Raw genomic sequence first — 20,380 nt, forward strand, 5'->3', positions numbered from 1 at the left:
ATGAAAGCCAGAGGAAGGAATAGCTGGGAGCATTTTGGTTTGATTATCTGATTGTTTTAATTTCATTTCCTTATAGAGTGTTGCATCTTTCATCATCCTCCAAATGGGAGAAGTCTCAGGCTCTGACAGATCTCCACTGGGAGTAAATTACATCTCTGGGAAGTGCCTGCCTTTTTTAACAAGTTTGGTCCTCAAGACAGGTTTGGAAATCGATCTCATGGTGCAATCCTGAGAATGCTTTGGCACTTTGGTGCACTTCTCTGTGAACAACCTCAACATTCCCTACACTCAGAAGTTACCCAGATCTACCTGTGCAAGGTCTGAGCTGAAAACTACGGCGAGCTGAAAAATAAAAGCAAGCAGGTTTTGCGTGCTCAGTTCATAAAATATCATTTAATTCAGTGTTTATGTTGCTCCTACCAAAGCCAAGGGGAGATCCACAGGTACTGCTGGGAGTTATAAAATAAAAGTTGAAAAGTCTCTGTGTTTCACATCCTGTTTTCTGCTGCCAGACTGCAGCAAAAGTTTATGGAGCAACCCAGGTGTCACATCCATTCTCCATGGGATGCACAGTCCCTATCCAGCACTGCTCTCAGCTGTGCAAAACCCTATTTGGATGAAACCTGTAGGAAATGAACCATTTTTGAGCCTGGCAGCTGCCTGTCAGAGCAGGCTGAGGTTCCCTGCAGTGACATTCACCTACCCATGCAGGTACGAGAAGCGGGTCTGGTTTTATTCAGAATGAAATGTTATTAATTCACTTTAAAGCTGAAGAATTCCTGGGTTGCCTGTGGATTTAGGCTGCAAGATGGCTGTTTCCAGGCTGAAAAAAATTCATGAGTATTTTGGTGTTTATTTCTAGAGAAACTGAAACTTAATAATAAATGTTCATACAGATCTCAGAAAAAGACTGCTCTTTATTTTTCAAGGATGAATTACTTGTGCTGTCTGTGGATGCTTCAGATTACCAGGCCAATGTTGGGAAATGCTCAATTTAGCAGGAGCTGTCAATGAAACCAAGCCTGAGCTGTGTGAGCAGGCAGGGACCACAACAGCTGATGGGAACCCTGCAATGAATTGTTCACAACACTCTCCCAATCTGCTCAAGCCTTACAACATTCCAAGTGACATCATGAGGATCTTTACCATCAATTCAGTAGCATCCTGGAATTTATTTTTTACAGTTATCCATATAAATTAATAGGAGAACACCTGCTTCCTTCTAGACTTTAAGCTAGAAGTGACTAACCAAATCAATTTTTATCTTGCTAAGAAAAAAACTGAACATTTTGCTCCAATACTTGACTGAAAATTCATGAAAATACTTTCTTCCACTGTTGGCTCCTCTTTCTCCAGGGGACATCCCAAACTGGAAGCAGAGCAGCAGGATTTGTATTTGAAGACCTTTAGATATTTCCATCTGTGTAACCCTGCATAGGGATGATATTCTTGGGATCATCAAGACTATTGTTTGCAGTAGCTTGGATGTATGGAATTCATGCAGTTTTCCACAAGAGAAGACTTTTGATTTTGCTTTAAGATAAAATTATGTTAAATTATTATAAATATAAGTATTTATAGCCATAATATTCGAATATTAACACTTGAGGAATTTCCACATGCATATGAATTCCAATATCAATAAAGGGATGAAAGGGGATTATGTAGATCAAAACAACAATTGGTAATGTACAGAGATGGTGGGGACAAATTTTTCAACAGAGCCTCTTCTGATCACCTCAAATTTACTCATTATAATACAACAAAATCCACCTGAAGTTGTCATATCACCACTGAAAAAAAAAAAAAACCAAACTCTGAGTCACACTGTGAGTTTAACTTTGGATAAATTATTTTGTTGGGGTATGTGTCCCCTGCTTCTTAAAACTACTTGAGATAACCAGGACAGCCTAGCTTTGAAAAACATACAGGAAAAGAAACTGATTTATGGCATTCATAAAAACTTTACTTTTTAAAGTATTGCTTTAATATATTTTATTTAACTTGGAGAAATATTTCATGGGACAATGAAAATTGCCACCCAATCAGTAGGGCTAGCTTAATGATTTTGTATTCTCTGTGCCAGTTTGAAAAAAACCTTGGCCAAGCTACAGGAACTGGACAGCAGGAATGACCAGAGATGGTGTGAATCTATTGCATCACAGATTCAGCTGGAAATGTCCCAGTTATTTGGTTGTTTCTTCAACCAGCTGAAAATTGAATCATTATAAAACACAGGGAATTCAGCTGTGGCTTTGAGACATTGAAATCCACGTCCTGTGCACATAAGGACTTACTAAAATAACGCACCTACAGCATTTCTGGTTTAGAGAGACATAAAGCAAAGCTTAATCTTGAAGGGGCTGTTGTGGCCATTTCTTCCTTCCTGGCCCATATTGAACCAGGATTTTGTGTGTGATTTGCAGCCATGGATAGGGATTCACTTTGGAAATGAGCCATTAATGAGATGTCTGGATAAAATGAATTCATTCCAGGCTGTAAAAAGAGATAGGGCTTGGATTCAGAGTTAATGACATTTGTCTGTGGAAGAGTGTTCTTGTGAGGTTTTCATTCCAGAACAGCCTCCCTACAGCAGTGCTAAATGGCCACATCTCAGTGTCCATTATTGTCAATTATTCTTCTCCCAGGAGTCCCAGCCAGGGCACCAAGGCAGTTCTGCTACCTGGGCACTGTGGGAAATCCCCTGTCCCTTCAAATCAGCAGGAAAACCACTCAGGAATTAGCTCAGTCTCCACCTCATCTCTGGAAATCTGAATTTACCTCTTATTCTAGATTTGCCCATAGCAAGAACAACACCTGAATGTGCAGCTGAGCTCCCTCCTCAAGCCAGCAGGGGCCCAGTTTGTGATCTCAGCATGTGGGGGGGTATTTGAAAGCAGTTTCATCCTCATGATGGCTTTGTCCTATTGCTGCAGCATCTTCAGTTGAAGCTCTGGTCAAAACCCCACCTTTTGCAGAGCCAGCAAAGTGGTTTCCTTCACTCCTGCAGTAAAACTTCAGCTGCTGTGCTGCAGTTTTAGCTGTTCTGTATCACACAACTGCATTAGCAAGGAAAACACTTGTGTTCATCTCTATTGCCTAAATTATTCATTTCTTTTATTTCCTTCTGGTCTAAATAAAGAATGCCAGATAACTCCAGATTGCCTTTATGGCTCTTATATCTAATAAAGATTGCATTTAGGAAATCATTCTGTCCTTCCCTTTCACAGACAAAGCAGACAAACAATCCTTTTACTTATTTTTCCATCAATTTTGGAATATGTTCAAAAATGAAAAAAAAAAAAAAAATGGAACATGTTCAAAAATGAAAAAAACTTTTCTAATGGAAGGGCAGAGAGAAGCATCACATTTCCTCTTCAGTCCACATCACAAGAGCCATCCCTGTAATCCTCATCAATTCCTACAAGTCTGTGCTGCTGTGACTCCTCATGAACAGAGATACTGGGATCTGGAAATGGAGAAATATCAGCTTTATTCAGCCTGACAATCTCCTGTCCCAGGGGAGAGATGGGATTTAAGTCTTGTTTAAACAAAACACTTCAACATGCAGTTAAGAGGCAAAACTGTGGATTTACCTACAGATGCAGGTAAATTAAGCACACAAGTGTAGATTTTGTGGGAGTCAAGATTTTAATGTTCATTATACCATCCACACTATTCTTAGGTCTTTATGGTTCTTGCACAAAAAATTTTTAATGAGGCCAATACCATAAATTATGCCCTAGCAGCTAAATTTAGACGTTTTCCTACGAAAAGTGTGGTTGTTAATTCATCTTCCAGCAGCAGAAACTTTTAATGGGAACTCTGGCATTCTAATTTCTGTGGCTAAAGCTATGCTTAGGTCACAGGTATGCAAAGTACTTTAATATTGCAATGCACCTGCAAGGTGAAATCAGAGTAAAAGCACATTTCTGACAACTTTCACCTTGCTGAAAATATCTTTTGATTACTTTCCTGTGATGGACAGCCTTTGTACAGGCTGAGTCAAACAGAATGAAGTTTTCCATTTTCTAAACAATTTGTTACATATATCTACATTACATAAATAATTTATATTTATTTATGAGGGCATTGGAAGGGGGGGAGGTGCAAATTTGATCTGGAAATGTTGCTGTTTTGATGATGTGATCATGGAAGTGTGAAATTCCCACAGATGTTCATGACTCACACTCCACAGTTGCTATGGCCCAGCTTTTCCCTGGAAAAATGTCCGTGGATTTCAGTCTGGGTGCTTTTCTGACTCTGCTCATATCTGAAGTGTTGCTAGCAACAATTACAAGTTCCTTCTCTGGTCTGAATTCAGGCCACCAGCATCCCACACCCCAGATCATTTGAGGCAGCTGAAAGTTCCTCAAACACATTTTGCTTTAATTTACTTTTTCTGAAAAACTCATTCCCAGAGCAAAGCAAGAAAAATGAACTTACAGCAAATCTCTTATTTTAACAGAAGTTAAAATACTGAATTATAGTCCCAGACCAAAGATCAAATAAATTAAGGAGATGTCAACATTTCCTATCCTAAGACCACATTAATTATTATTAATTATTGGCTAATGTTGCATTGAAGCTGTATATTTTTTCCAGGGCAAGCAACAAATGCTGCATTGGGGTCCTCAACATCGGGGACTTCTCTCAGGAGGAAATATTTATCACAGCACTGCAACATACATTTGTGGTTGCTCTTGAAGATTTAAAAACAGATAAAGAATAAGTGAAGAATTATCTGGGTTCTTTAGCTCAGGTCTGACATGAAAATAAATGAGATTCCAAAAATAGACTTTTTCATTTTTGCTCATTAAGTTTTCCTGTTTCTGCTCTCTCCCAGGTTGTGGCTGGCTCAAGATGCAACAAAACATTTAGCAGGAAGAGCTTCTGTTATTCCTGGCACAGCCAGAGGCAGGAGTTTCCAGAGTGCCTGGGAGTTTTCTGGCCAAGCCTCCAGACTCAAGAGGTTCATCTAAACTCCAGACATCACATTCACTCCCTGAGCTGCCTTCTGCTGCCACCAGCCTGGCAGAGGATGGGATTCGTGATGTGGCACAAGGGACCCTCCAGTTTGTACCCACATCTGCAAAGATGTCCCCTCTCTCTACAGAGAAAGTATTTGATTTAATCACTCTGAAGAAAAAAAATGTTTTCTTTAGTGGCCAAAAGAACCCAGCCTGAAAAATATCGTATCAGTTCATAACTTTTTATTATGAGCTTTGACAAAGGCTGAATTCTGTGCTGTTGGTTTTAAAATGTCTCCCCTGATGTTTTTTTTTCTGAAGCACGGGGTGAAGACTTTCTGTAATTCCAGCTAAAGCCACAAAACTGAGTACAGCCATCAAAAATGAGAACCATCCTCTTTTTTCCAGAGCCAAACAAACAGACTTAGCCAAAAAAATGGAGAACAAAACTGAGACAGACCACTTGCACAATGGCTGGGTATAGGACAAAAATTACCATTAAAAACACATCTTTGTGCCAGAAATAGCTAAAAATACCAGGTCACTGAGGTGTACTGCAAGAGCAAAGATTCTTCACTAAGAGCATTAATTGCTGCCATCAAAAATAAACAGTAAAACTTGGAATACTATTAACAAGCATAAACTAACACAGAAATAACTCTGATCTTAAGATAGAACCCTGGTTCAATAAATGAGACATCTTAGAAGTGCTCAAATTTAACCACATTAGCAATCCAATTTGAGTGCATTTTACCAAAAATAGGATAAATATATAAGAAGTTTTATGAGTATAAAACTGGCTTGTGGTGCAATTATTCCCCCCCCCCCCATAAGAGCTGTGGTTTTTATACAGCAATAAATAGATCCAATATATCCGTGGTGGTATAGAACATTCACTGGGCAGAGTGACAGCATAGTCATGAAATTCCTTAAACATAAATAAACTGGAAAGTATCCATAACTCCTGGTCCTAGAAATACACATTTACTGAGAATTCTGGCTGATTTTTGAGGATTTTGCAACACAACCGTGCTTTTGGAAAAAAAACATGGATTTGAGGTGGTCCGAAGGAAGTATTCAAGTGGGAGGACACAGGAAAGGGGCTGTAAATGCTGCACCCTGAGAACTGGAATTGCTCACCTGGGGCTGAGATACACAAGGACAGCTCCAGAAATCCTCTGGAAATACCTTAATTCCACTGGCACCACCCTGATATCACCCAGCTTTCACCCTCTCACTCTCCCAAGCACACAGGTGAAGCCCACACACACAGAGCAGGAAAAACCTGAGGAACTGTAAAGTTCTCATTAGTAGTGATGAGCCATTAAATTTTATTCCCACTGCTACAGCCACCTCCACTCCCAAGTGCTAAATTTACACTTGTGAAAGGACTGAAATCAGCAGCTTCCCAGTCAGTTCCACTGAATGTTATTCAAATTTCAATCCAGTTAAGCTGCAGCACAGACAAAACTGTATTTTTTTTCCCCTCCTCATCAAGGTGGAAAATGATTTGAAAATGATACTGAAACAGATGCATTAACTTCCTTCAGTGACGTAGCTCAAAGCCTAACACGAGTCAAGCATGGATGTGGGTAGAATCACTTGGCTCCTCAGTTTTGGGTTCCACAGACTGTTTCCTATCCCTTTAGCTTTTCTGATGTGAGCCAGAAAACTCCAGAGCCATGCTGACAGAGCAGCACGAGCTGTGCCTTTAGGCGGCCGAGAGTCATTAGTCATCCCAGCTGAGAACCGAGATGTCATCTCTCATATCTTTATTATTAAAGTTAAAAATACTCCAATTGCCAACAGAGTGCAGACTAGCAGCAGTCTGTATCTGCAGTGAGACCTGGCTGAGGATCATCCTTCTGACCTGATCATCACTCCTCCTCTGCTGCCTTGGGAAAAACTCATCCTCACCGATGTGAGATCCTCCCGTCAATGTGCTGCTCCTCGGTGCCAACACTAAAGTTTGAACACACGGCTGCAAATGCAGCTCCATGCACAAGCAACACCCTCCAAGGTGGATGGGAATGCCAATCCAACCCTCATCCCTTGGAATTCCCCCCCCTTCTCCTCCAGCAGCACTGGGGAGCATCACTGAGGCTTGCCTCCAGCCCCAGGGTCTCTTGGAGCTCTCCCTCCCTGCCCAGCCCTCTGCCAGGCTGCACATCTGGGATAAATACTCCACCTATTTAGGGAGCCTGTGACAGGAAATACCTCAAACCAATCCAGCTTGGTTTTAGAACCTTTTATAAAGTGTAAGGTCTGAGTTTTATGGAGATCTGGCATGCCTGTTCTAGCAAGTTTAGATTTTTATACACTTTTTTAGCTTTTCCTAGCATCACATGTTGTTATTATTTCATAGGAAATAATAAGAGAAATTAATAAACCAAAACACTTCTCACAAGGCACAGAAGTTTTCACAGTGCCTGGAGCTGTTGTGCAGACAGTGATTCCAGAGGAAAGTTGTGTGGTTACAATAAACCTGAACTCAAGCTTTTTACTCCTTCCCAACCCTTCAAAAGGAATCAGGAATAAGTTCTAGAGCAGAGTAAAAGAAATAAATAAGTTTGGTTGGGCTGTCTGCTTCTCACTCAATTAATCTTTTTTATTTAACTGATTATTCATTTGATAGACTGTGTATTCTTTGAATACACAGAATTCTTTGAATACACAGAATTCTTTAATACACAGCTCTAAGACAGCACTAAAATGTCAGAAGTAACTTACACATTCAAATCCTAAACAGTGGAAAACTGCTTCAGTATCCAGGAGGGATAAAAAATTGGCCAGGTGCACACAGAAAATAACCAGAGGTTCTTTGGATATATCCAGAAATGCAGAAAAGCAAAAGATGTAGGAACTCATAACAGTGGTTTTCTTCTCTCATAAAGTGGGCTTTCTTCTTTCCTTTAAAGCCCACTATGTCCTAGCTGCTGCACCCTTGAGAAGCAGCCTGAGAGCAGAGGATTTAAGAGTCAAAGCATCAAGAAGGAACATTTCAAAAAATAACTAAATCTCTGAGATCTGAGAAAATCAAATCCAGGCCTGGATTGAAGTGTCAGTACCCTCTTTTATTAAAAAAAAAAACAAACCAACAACCAAAAAAAAAACCACACCTCAAACCAAACCCCAGAAATGAAAAAGAAAAGAGGAGTGGAATTGTAGGGGTGCATGAGAGAGGCTTCCCTTGGGAAGAGGTCTCTAATTGGTGTTTGGGCTCACTCAGGAGACACAAACCCCAGGGCAGCACAGGAATCCCACTGGAAAACGTGGAAAACATAAGGACAGAGCCCAGCTTGCAAAGGGAATCAGTTCCTCCACAAAGTAATTTTAGAGAAAAGCATGATTTTTAAGGAGCTTAGAAAGCCCCCTCTGCACCCAGGCAATCCCTTTCCCACATTCCATCAGGTGTGATTCCCTGAGTTTTTGCTCATCTTCCCAAGGATTTCAGCTCTCAGGACTTAGACTTTTTAGCTTTCATGTGCCCATTGTGAAGATGGCATTTGGACATACCAGAGTCTCTCTGTTCAGCTTCCCCCTCTCTACCTGCCTTCAAACTAACCATGGAAAAGTCACCTTATGGAAATAACTCAGTAAATAAATTTTAAAATGCCTCAAGTCCAAGCAAGCACCAGGAATCTGTGGATTTAAAAGGTTATTACTTTTTAAATGCTGAACACTCAGCATTTTTTCAAGGCTCTGAGCTTCCCATGTGCAGAAAGAGAAATGCTAAAATTGAGGAAGACATTGCTTTTGGGGATCTCTGAGAGGGTTGTAGGGAAGGTTTGGAGCTGGAGCTGGGAAGCTGGTGTGAAGCTCCAGCTCCAAGCCATGGAGCAAAAGAGATAAAGCAGCTCAAGCAAGGTTCAGACAAATATCTCCAAGGGTGGGCACCTCTCCAGCCCAAATGACTGAGTGTACAGAGCTCCTTCCTCCCTATTCCAGCTTCCTACAGTCACACAGCCTTATGCAGTCTGCAAAAGATTCCCAAACTTCATTCTGTCCAAACATCTTTTCTGCTTTGTTTAACAATTCAGCTGTGGTCCAGCTCATAATCAGGTTCCACATTTAGCACACTGGAGGCCTCACTGGCTCAAAGCAAAACGTGTCAGGAGCTCCAAATGAATTGGAATATGAGTTACTAGTGAGTGTAAAAGTGACTGCAATCATGTCTGCCTCCATGCTGAACATGTCTGCTCCAGGCTGAAAGCCCAAAAATCCAAGCTGAAGGCACCAAATTTCCCAGCCTGTGGACCCAAGGAGGAAAGCTGAGCAGTGCATTCAGAAAAACTCTGATTTTTACCAGCGAGGTTTACCATCCTTTCCCTGGAGCAAAGTGCCCACATTGTCACCTCTCCACTGCAAAACATCAATGTGTTAATATGAAAAGTTCAGGTCATGATTTGGGACTTATTAACTCCAGTGCTGCCTCGGAGAGTCCATCCTCCTTCCCATCCACAGGAGCCAAAAGTATTTGTTAAATACAAGTATTCTGCACCTGAAAAGCCATGGAACAGAGAAAGCTTCAAGGCAAGCTTCCCTGAGCATAACACTCCTTATTTTCCCACTTTCTAATTGGAAAGGAAAAAAAATCTGATTCAGGATTAATGAGCAGAAATATGGAAAGAGTCGCAGAGGGAAAGTTTTGTGCTATTTTCTGTCCACTTTTTCAAAGAGTTCTGCAGCATTTTATCTGCACTAACTCCATACTAGCACTTTTTTATCATATTTTTTTAAGTTTCCCCTTTTATTCCTCTTGTAAGACAGCAGGGGGTCTACATGTCTGATTGCCATTTGGTCTGCATTCAAGCACCAAAAAAGCCAAGTACATACTTGGAATATGGAACAAATCAGATGTGTCTGCAGGATTTTGTATTCCACATGCTACCAGCCTCAGATCCCTCAGCCCCCATTCCTAAAAATTTGGCAGCTGAGGAATTTATCCATTTTCTTCTCTGAAGCTCAAGCCTTTCATCCATCTCTTGGCTGCTGCAATACCTGGACTCACTTTGTTAGCATTTTCAAAGGTCTTTGGAAGAACACCCAGAGTTCACTCATATTTCTGATTCTGTATATGATTCCCCAATCCTTTGTTCCACTACCAGATGGAGTGGAGACTCCATTATTTATAGAATATGAGATTTTTGGGGTCCCTTTTTGTCACTTCCACGTATCTGATGAAAGGCAAAGGAAGTGAGCCACTCATCTGGGGAGTCTGCAGGGGTTCTGGACTGCAGCCCTCTGCTGGGATCCAAAATTATCCAGAGGAGGCTGAGGAGCAAAATATCCCCCAGGAGAGATGTCAGACACTTTTCCCTTTGTCTTTTGCCTGGCTACTCCTCTCCTCCTCCCTTGATTCCCCAGCAGGGTAAGAGCTCTGGGGAAGCCTCCTGCTCCAGGGACATGCACTGAAGGCTGGGACACATCCCCATGTTCTGGGGTCAGCCCCATCCTGTCACAAATCCAAATCCACTCCAGATTTACCATAGGAAATTCCAGCCTCCCTACCAGCCATCTATGGAGACCATTTATAGCCCAGATTTACTTTTAGCAGAGTTCTGGAATTTTTGGTTGGAATTTAAAGACAGTGCAGTCTACACACTCTGGGATAAAACTGAGTCTGTCCTTTGGGATAGGGTACTTCCCATCCAGCCTGTGATGACAAACACAATTCTGTTTCTGAAATGGCTTCTGTAACTTTGAATCACAGAACCACTATGGTTGGAAAAGACCTCCAGGGTCATCCAGTCCAACCTTTGACAGTATTTTTCAGTCCATGAGCAATTAAGGGAAAAAAGGAGAAAAATCATGTTGTCAAGGGTTAAAGTTCTACTTTTAGACAATCACATAGGAAAGGCTGTTTGGCTGAAGTTGCAGTTTCCATTATCAGTCAGTGAAGCATTTTTGGGAAGGCTGAGATTTGGTTTCAGATCTTGCTTTCAGACATCCTCTGTCTTGTGCATGAGGAAAATTCATTACACTATTGAAAATTATTTTGGTGGGGGGAAAAAAGAGTGTATTCAAAGGGTGGTTGTACCAGTGGTGTAGGGAGTGCTGACATCCAGGTCTGAGATCAGCCTTTCCAAAATACTTCGAACTGTTTCCTTCCCTTGACAGATGTTTTAGGAGCACCCTGAAAGTCGTGAGGAGCCATAAACCTGTCGCCATAAACCACTGTATCTCTGAAGGGGAGAACATAAAACTACTCTGTTCTCTTGGAAAGAGGGACAAAGATGGGTTTAGTTTGCCCTCACTGCAAACACCTTGTCCCAGCACTCCAGGATGGTTGATGGGCTTGGCATTTCCCATAAATCCTGGATGTGGAAAAGGAAGGGGTGCTCGGCCTCGCTCTGTGCTCCCCCTTTCAAACACAACTCCCTTGAAATGGGAGGCTGCTTTGCTTTCTAAAGCTCAAATGAGAAAACAGCTGCAAAGCAAATCTGGAGACAGAGGGGACTCCAGATCTCCTGGAATACAAGAATTTGGGCTTCACCCTCGGGGTCTCTTCTAGGTCTTAGCCAGAAGGATTAATCCCATAGAGCCAAAATGAGGGGAAGCAACAAGAAAACCACCAAATTTATGATCCATAGGAGAGTAAGGAAGAAATCATCTTCAGGAGGCACTCAAGCCCCATAACCTAAACAAGAAAATCAGATTTAGGAAGGTCTATCAGCCACTGTCTGGATGAGCTGCTGAGGCCCAAAAGAAATAATCAACATGAACAGAGGACTCTGGTGCTTTATCCAACAGAGTCCTGCTGTAGAACTGTGAAAATTCCCATAATTTTAAGTTTATAACTATAGATATACACAGAATTCTTTACTATCAGCTTCATGGAAGATCTCAGCTGGACTCAGTCTTTGGGAATCACGGTGATTACAGGAGAACAATTTGGCCAGGTACATGCCTTAAATCCAGCAGCCCCAGGCTGATGTACAGTCACACAAGAAGCCTGTCTGGCAATTCATTAAAAAAAAAAACTAAACCACAAAATAAATCTGTAAGTAATTAAACCCCTCCCTTATAAAAAGCTCAATGAATCACTTCCACTATCCACTTTGAAAGTAATATTTTCTGTGTCACTAGCTAGAAGCTGCAGAGCAGATACACCAGGTAGCAGAAAGCAAAAAGACACGTAACCATGATCTATGTTTAACTTATGTACACAATTTTTACTGTGTCCCTTGCTTGGCATGTTGGATGCAGCAGCACTTTTGCAATTACAGCATCCTGCTAATGCTTGCTTGTGTGAAAGCAGGAGCAAAACTCTATTCCTGACTGTTATTTACAGACCTGTACAGCTACAGGTAAATAACCACAAAGAAACAGAAGATTAATCCCATATCTGGGTACCTTCACTCCTAAATCAGCTACTGGAAGTCACTGTGGTCCTCTGAAGCTTGCCAGCTATTTTTTCACTTTTCTGCAATGTCAAATCCCAGCAATGCAGCCCCACAGAGCCCAGGCAGTGCAGGTTTGGGGGGTTTTCATGTGTCAGAATAGGAAATGATTCACTCTTCCTAAACCAAGAGTAAAATGAGTTTCTCCACTTCTGACAAAGCAGTATTATCTCATGTAATTCTTTGAAATGTATTGTTATAAAATATGCTTCACAGCATATTGGGGCTGTTTCCCATTTATATGACAGCTCCTTTAAACACCCCTCCAGAATCAGAAAGTCACTTTAAAGTCTTTTTTTTGTTTGCAAAAATGATGTAAATCAGTGAGTAAATAAGGAATGAAGCCCCTGTCTTTCCTTGTCTCCATTTAACCCAGAATAAGGTGGTGCAAAGCCGTGCTGGATACCACCAGGATGGGATGTTCCCCGCCAGAAGGGAAGCATTTTCTGTCCAAAAGAGGACTTTAGATGTCTATCAGCAGACTCACCAGAATATCCTCTGTAATTCAATTTGAGCAGGGATGGAGGGATTAACAGCTAAACCCAAGTGCTCTGGACGTGCCTTAAGTGATCCCCACACGCTCCCTCCGATGCCTCCACAGGCACTCTGACTCCCTGAGTCACCATCTGGCATCTCTTCATTATTCTTGTTTTTCTCACCTTTTTCCCATTGCCATTTTTAGCTATGGGTAGAAGAGAGGAACAGTTTTCCTTTTACACCTGTCAAGTTGATTTAGCACTGCCTGGCGAGTGCATGAAGAATAAAACGCCTTGCTGCTCTCTGATAGCGCTGCATCCCTCCCAGCACAGAGCAGACATCCAGAATCCCCTGCTCCTGCCCACACTGGGATGTTCAAACCGCTGGGGAATGGAATCCTAAATGTTCCTTTGCCACAAGGAAATTGTAAATGTGGTTGCACCAGAAGTAGTGAATTAACACTGCAGTGTGTTTTACTAATGGCTTCATGTAGGTGTTTCTCCTTGCTTGATTAGATAAGCAAACACCCCACCAAAGACCTTTTGAAACTGAAAATAGCCAGAAGAAGGCTCCAGAGGAGCAAGGCTTGATCCTGAAAGATGCAGCAATTTGTGGCTCAGGAATCCTCATCAGGACAATAATCAGACAGCAGCAGTGGTGGTGACCAGTCTTTGGGCTGGCCAGTTTCCTCTGAACATCCTCATTTCATTTTCCAGGCACTGAATTTAAAAGTGCATTTTAAAAGACAAGTAATTTTTACTACATCAGAGCTTTGTTTGTTCATGTTTTCTTTGAGTACTCAGTGTTAAAGGCACATATTTATTTATATTTATATTTATATTTATATTTATATTTATATTTATATTTATATTTATATTTATATTTATATTTATAATATTTACATTTATATTTATATTTATATTTATATTTATAATATTTACATTTATATTTATATTTACATTTATGATTATGTTTTTATAAGTTATATTTACCAAATAATCTCACAATACACCACCTCACCAGAGGCCTGACAAGAAGAACAAACCCAGAGCATCTTTTGCATAATGAAAATAAAATCACAGGCAACCACTCTGCGAATATGACACTTAAATCCCACCTCTGTACTCAGACCACCAGTCTTTTGGTAGTTTCCTCTTTACACAGAGAATGAATTGGGCAAGACTTAAAAATCCTAGCTCAGATATTGAAAATTCAGGAAATTACTTCTTCTACACCACAGCTTCTACTTCCACTACTTCATCTTTCTGACAGATTTGAAGCTTATGTAGCTGACAGAAATCTTCATTCCAAACCCAAAAGAAGTGAAATTTGGTTGTGAGCCATGGGATTGACCTGTCTAGCCAGTTCACTGAACAGATAATAACATTAAACCCCAAGACTAATTCAGAATTCAGCTAATGAGTATCTCATATGATGGCATTTCAGGAACAACTCTAGGCTCAGGTTGAGACTATTAAAATCTATTCAGTGAAATCATCCCCTTTTTAAAGAGGTGTTTTAAAGAGACATTTTTCTCACCTTAAACATGAGGTTGAATTCAGAGAAGGCTGCTGGAAGAATTATTTTTGAAAGTGGTTTTCTCTGGCATAATCAAATGTGTTTATTCCCATTTTTTTCTTTCTCATGTTACATTATTCATTGAAGCCATGGGTAAGGAAAGATGCTAATCAAAAAGGTTTGGCCAATTTTGAGGCTATTGCTCATTATTCATTCTTAGTCATCCAGTGTCCTCTTTTGTTGTGACATTCTTTAAAGGACGGGCTCTTAAATGGAACAGTGAACATTGCATTATTCTGCATATTTTAGAAGTGATGAGGAGAAAATAGAGGCTGGTAGATGAAAGAAAGCTCATTAAAAGCCACATTGCTTGTCACATATGGCAATTAGGATGCAATACAGGTCATATTAAAATTCATGAGATATCCACCTGTGGCCAGGAAGTTCATTCTTAAAAGTTCCTATTATGAGAAGTTAAAGGAAAAGCTTTAAAATTAAAATCTGTCTTCTAGGTCAGAGGAATGCTCCACTTTGGGCTGCTCAGAGAAGGAAGGTTTAAGAGATGGGACACCAAAGGACTGGAAATGAGCAGCACTGGTGCATTCCCAGCACATGAGAAATTCTGTGCTGGTGTATCTTGGAGAGCAGATCTCGAGTGCTTTCAGCTGTCAGTTCAATGCCTTATGTGTCACTCTGTCATTTCTTCTTTCTAGTGAACAAAATCACCACACAAATGCCAGGAACACCCCAAACCTGTCATGTTTTTAACTTCACACGCTCTTTAGAACTTCGCCCCCATTTCGCACCAAAATATCTCCAGTTTTTCCTGAATCACATCCCTGTGATTCAGCTTTCCCTCCTCATTCACTCACTGATCTCTCTCCAAGCTTTCCATTATCTTGTTAAACATCTCAATTAAAGTACTATCAGTCTGTTTTTATAAGTTCAAATTCTCTCTGCTGGATTTTTTCCATGTTTGCCTGCACTGTCCATTTTATCCTCTCCTTGCCTTCCCTTACTGACTCCTCCTCACACACATGTCCCAGAAAAGACCTGGCCCATCCTATGCACTACACGAATTAAAAAGAAATAACAAACCAAACCCCTCAAGAACTGCATTATTGAACAGGTGGCAAGACTGCAGAAAAATAAACAAATATGGGGGAAGTAAACACTGCTGCATCTGAGGAGTTTCATCAAGCCTGGGGAAAGCACCAAATGAGATGAGACAAAGGAAATCCTGATTTTGGCTAAACACAGACAAATGTTGGGCTGTGCAGAGATCCAGCACTGGGAGATCTGTGAAATACCAAACAAATGTGCTCTAAGCCCCACTCTGAGCATTGACATAAAAATAAACATCACTCCTTTATTTTCTAAATACATTCAGAATTGAGGTATGGCTCTACAAGAGCTACAAGTTTAAGTTTTGTAGATCAAATAAAAATAATTACAGATTTCATTGTGGAGGATTTGGGCTACATTGAGGAGGGTATTGGGCACCTCAGCCCCATAAATCTCATGATGATGGATTTTTGCCTGTAGTCAGACCCCCAGACTCTGAAGGGATCTGCCCCACAGATGGTAGCTGAGGCACCATATATCAAACTCTATTAAAAGCCTCATAAAGAAATACATTGATGTTAACAAGACTCTTTCCACTAATAATTTGAAGGGGCTTTGGACAGAGGCCTATACAAACAAGGATGGAATTAGAAAATGGAAATCTGTTTATATACACAAAACCTGTCAATCCAGCTGTTTGCCTTCCAAGGATGACCTAGTACCACTTAATTTCTGAGGCATTTAAAGGGCAAAGAGGCAGATTGATATTTTAACTTTCACCTGAACTATTTGCAAATATTGATTCTAATATTTTAAACAAAGAATTACAAACCCACTGGCATCAACTGGATTTCTTTCTACATTAATATTTCACTGATTGCAAATACCTATATTCTGGCCACCTTCAGTAATTAGCTGAAATAAATGGAGCGTGTGTCATCTGTTTAGTGCCATGTCCTTGAGACTGCTCCGTTTGATTTCCACTTTGATTCAAAGCTGGGGTTGATCAGGACCAGCTGCTCAGCCAAAGGGCACATCACACATTCCCATTCCTGCTCCTTCTCCATCCCAGCTCCCAGCCAGCCTATTGTTTGTTACAACTAATTAATCCCACATGTCCTGGCTGCCAGCGAGCCTCACAAACCCCAAATTTTGGTATTTACTGCATGTCCAATAAATTAATTCCACTTCTGGAGAGGTGCATAAACACAGTTGTGTACATACAAGCAAAACACACATTCTTACTCAGCCTGATTTATGGTTATTATTATTGATATCTGTTTGACAGCTGCTATTATTATTTCTAGCTGGCCTCTTAACAACCAAATGTGAGTAAATATAGGTATGTATTAGTATCCAAACATCTCTGTGAGGGTCAGATTTTCAGATCTTCATTCCAAACTGATCCCAGGTGACATGGGAACAAGGCACCAAGCATCAGAGTTACTGCCCAGGCAGGACCTTGCCCTTGCCTGCCTCTGGGTGAGGAGAAAAAAAGAAATTTAAAATATTATAGCCAGAACTTTTAACACCAGAACTTTTAACTAAAAGCAAAACTCTTTTTTGCCAGAACTTTTAACACCACAGCTGAAACTGCCTGATACTTTCTGCTGAAACCTTCCTGTTTTCACTCACACCTGTAACAAGTGGTGACCGTCCTCCTCACTGGGCCCTCACCTCAGGGATTATTGTGCCTCTTGCAGTTAAAATTGTTCAGCTGCTCCCCGGGAAATCCACTGGATTTTCCCATGTAAGTAAATCCAGCAGCCAGTTTGCTGAGCTGATGTCAATCACCCATGTCCTGGATCAAGGAGAAGTTTGGTGGAGGAGATCAGTTGCTTTTTGTACCTCTGGCGATATCTTTAAAAGCTCAGAGGCTTTGAAACCTCTTATTGCACATGGCAGGTGGAAGCTTGGAAGCTCAGCTGTGTCCAAAGAGCCCAAACTTGCTGTGGAAGGAGGGATTGAGCCATTTCCAGCTGGTTTTGGTGGTGCATCGTGAGCATCTCCCCCTGTGCTCAGTGCAGCAGATGGGGAACGAGGAAGATGCCTGTCTGTAAAGAGAAATGAATTCTGCCCTCATGCATTGGAGTCTCTTCTCATCACTGTCATGTTTGGAGCAAGTGTGAATCCCCAGGTTCTAGAAAAATTGTGAAAAAGCCAACAGGGAAGGTGAAAGCAGAGATGAACCACAGAACATCCCACCACAGGTTGGAAATCTCAATTGTCTCCAGCACAACAAAGAATCCAAAACCTAATTACAGAGCTTTAATATCCAAGTGTTTTCCACCGTCATTAATTTATAGAACGGTTTGGGTTGGAAAGGATCTTAAAACCCATCCAGTGCCACCCCTGCCATGGCAGGGACACCTTCCCCTGTCCCAGCTGCTCCAAGCCCTGTCCAACCTGGCCTTGGGCACTGCCAGGGATCCAGGGGCAGCCCCAGCTGCTCTGGGCACCTGTGCCAGGGCCTGCCCACCCTGCCAGGGTATTTATTCTTTCCAAATATCCCATCTAATCCTGCCCTCTGGCAGTGGGAAGTGGTTCCCCCTTGTCCTGTCATAACCCACCTGATCCTATCAGCAGAGGTGGAAAGTGGAGCCGTTTTTTCCTTAATTTAACAAAGAAATGACACATTGAAACAAGAACATTCTCAGATGATCTCATGTAGATTGTGATGACCTTAATGAGCTAATAAACCTGATAAGGCAGTCCTTGAGATGGTCCAAAGGCAATGTCATCCCCTTGGGAAGCTGCTGGCCCCTGAGGAGACAGGGACAGGGATGTCTCCTGTCTCTGTTCCCCAGACCAGGTGCATTTGCCACCACCCTTACCTGGAGTTATCCTGCTCCTTATACGCTGCCTGCCCCACAAATGGTTTTCCAGATGTTAGAAATTACATTTTCTTATCCCCTATCTATTAGTATAAAAGCCCATATTTTTGCTGCACCAATGCTAAATTAATTTCTATTTGTGTTAACATTAAATTTAAAATATTTTGTTGGTGCGCTGGATGTCTCTTGGACAAAGTTGAAGCCACTCTACAACCCCTGATCCCCTGTTCTGCTGTACTGATGGTTCTAAATCACAGATTTTGTGCTATATGCCCCAGTCACTAACATGAAGTTTCCTCCCGAAGTAAAGGGAAGTTCAGCTGGAGGGGAGTGAGATTTGGCCCCAAATTTTACTGCTCTAAACTTCATGGACCAAACTCACTCCAAAGTATCCCAAACCAGTGAAATACCTACCAGACAGGCAGGGAACACAGAAAGGGATTTGAAAAGAGAACACTCTTTTGGGGAGGTGCAATTAGGTGTCAATGGGAACAAGTGGGTGATAAAAGCTTATCTTGTTTCTGCAAACTTTAAAAAATGGAATTGGGGTGGCCCTTTTATTATAAGGCGTTTTTGTTGCTGTTTAATTTCTTTACTTAACTAGTCAATAATTAAATTGAGCTTGTTAGGGCTTAGTCTTTTCCAGGAAGATCTCTGTTTACATATCTTCCTCTGGAGGGCTTCAAAGTGAAATCTCAGAGAAATTCAGGGGTTTAGAAGTGAAATTAATTCAGAAACCTCTCTTAGATTAAAGTGACAAGGGATAAGGTGAGGTGTCACTACACATAATCACCTTTTACCGTGAAATCTGTCTCTGTTCTTTTGCTTATAGAACAGCAGCTTTCACACCAAGCCAGTTGCCAAGTGTAATTAAGAATAATTAAGAAGGAAAAGTCCACAGACTAGCCAGACTACAGCAGAATTAATACATTCCAAATCTTTAACTCCTTCCCTTTCAAGCAAAGAGGTTGTTTCAAAGTACGTAAAACATCTGCAGATCTGTTCTGTGGGATATTAAAATTTAATGTGTTGTCATCATCATCACCACCACAACCACATTTATTGTTATTATTACCAAGACTGCCATTAACTGGATATTCATTAATGCTAATAGTCACAGTCAGAGTGAGATTCAGCAGGCTCCAGACTCTGGAGGAAAAGCTGGAAAGTTACCTGGTGGCGTTTCAAGAATGGCTTTTCCTTTTTTGTTGTTTTTCTTCTGTTTTAACTCCTTCCTGCTCGGTTTGAACCCTGGCTGCTCCCCTGTCTCCGCAGCACGGATCGGTCCTTCCTCTCCGGGCTGCTCCGTGAAAGGAAAGAACTCTTCCCCGGGATACGGAAAGGAGTAATAATGATCCCTGTTGGTAATTTCCTGCAGGTAATAATCCTGATCGTCCATGGGGACAGCCCGGGACACATCCCCCAGCAGCGCCAGCCCGAAGGTGCAGAGAGCGAGGCAGAGCGGAGAATGGCCACGGGCGATCATCGCAGGAGCGCCGGGGCTTTATTTGGAGAGAGGACAAAGTTTGGGCAGCTGGAAAAGCGCTCCGGGAACGGCTGGGGAAGGAGCCCGAGGGGAGAGCTGCTGCGGGGAGGGGGCAGAGCAGCACAGCCGGACAGCCGGACACTCGGACAGCCGGACACTCGGACAGCCGGACAGCCGGACACTCGGACAGCGGGACAGGTGTGATCCCCCGCTGGCCGCTGCCCTGCCCGGCCGCTCTCCGAGCCCGAAGCGCTCGAGTTTCCTCTCCCTGCCGGACTCCTCGCTCCTCCTGCGCGCAGCTCATCCAAGGGAGCGCTCATTCCAAGAAAAGTCAACTTGGCAGGAAGCCTTCTCCTCCCAGCCCGTGGCCAAAGTGTTTCCCTCCCCCGGGAGATGGGGCTGGGCACAGCCCGTGCCTGGCACGGTCATGGCTGGCACCGCCACCCATGTCCTTGTCCCGCAGGGGACAAGGGGGACGGTGGCAAATAATCCTCATTCCATGGAAGTTTGTCCCTTTGGTGGTGCCTTTCAACCCTTTTCAAACACTTTTAACTTTTATAAAGTCTCAGTCTCCCTTCTTTATATTAGTTTACATACATATAACAAAAAAAAAAATCTGTATAACTT

At 41.9% G+C, this 20,380-nt stretch overlaps 1 protein-coding gene across 1 annotated transcript in view; it reads right to left on the reverse strand.

The window, feature by feature from the left end:
• CPXM2 (carboxypeptidase X, M14 family member 2) overlaps positions 1 to 20,046 on the reverse strand; it is a 66,023-nt gene extending 45,977 nt beyond the window's left edge. Inside the window, exon 1 of the mRNA XM_014257689.2 lies at positions 19,441 to 20,046. Within this exon, the coding sequence (XP_014113164.2) occupies positions 19,441 to 19,753 (313 nt within the window). The 5' untranslated portion in view covers positions 19,754 to 20,046. The remainder of the gene's footprint in view (positions 1 to 19,440) is intronic.
• Between the last annotated feature and the right edge of the window lie 334 nt (positions 20,047 to 20,380).

Source organism: Pseudopodoces humilis, chromosome 9 (genome assembly GCF_049639895.1).
Source record: "Pseudopodoces humilis isolate 2021_Gansu_Grassland_sample_001 chromosome 9, ASM4963989v1, whole genome shotgun sequence".
In the NCBI taxonomy this organism is placed as follows: Eukaryota; Metazoa; Chordata; class Aves; order Passeriformes; family Paridae; genus Pseudopodoces; species Pseudopodoces humilis.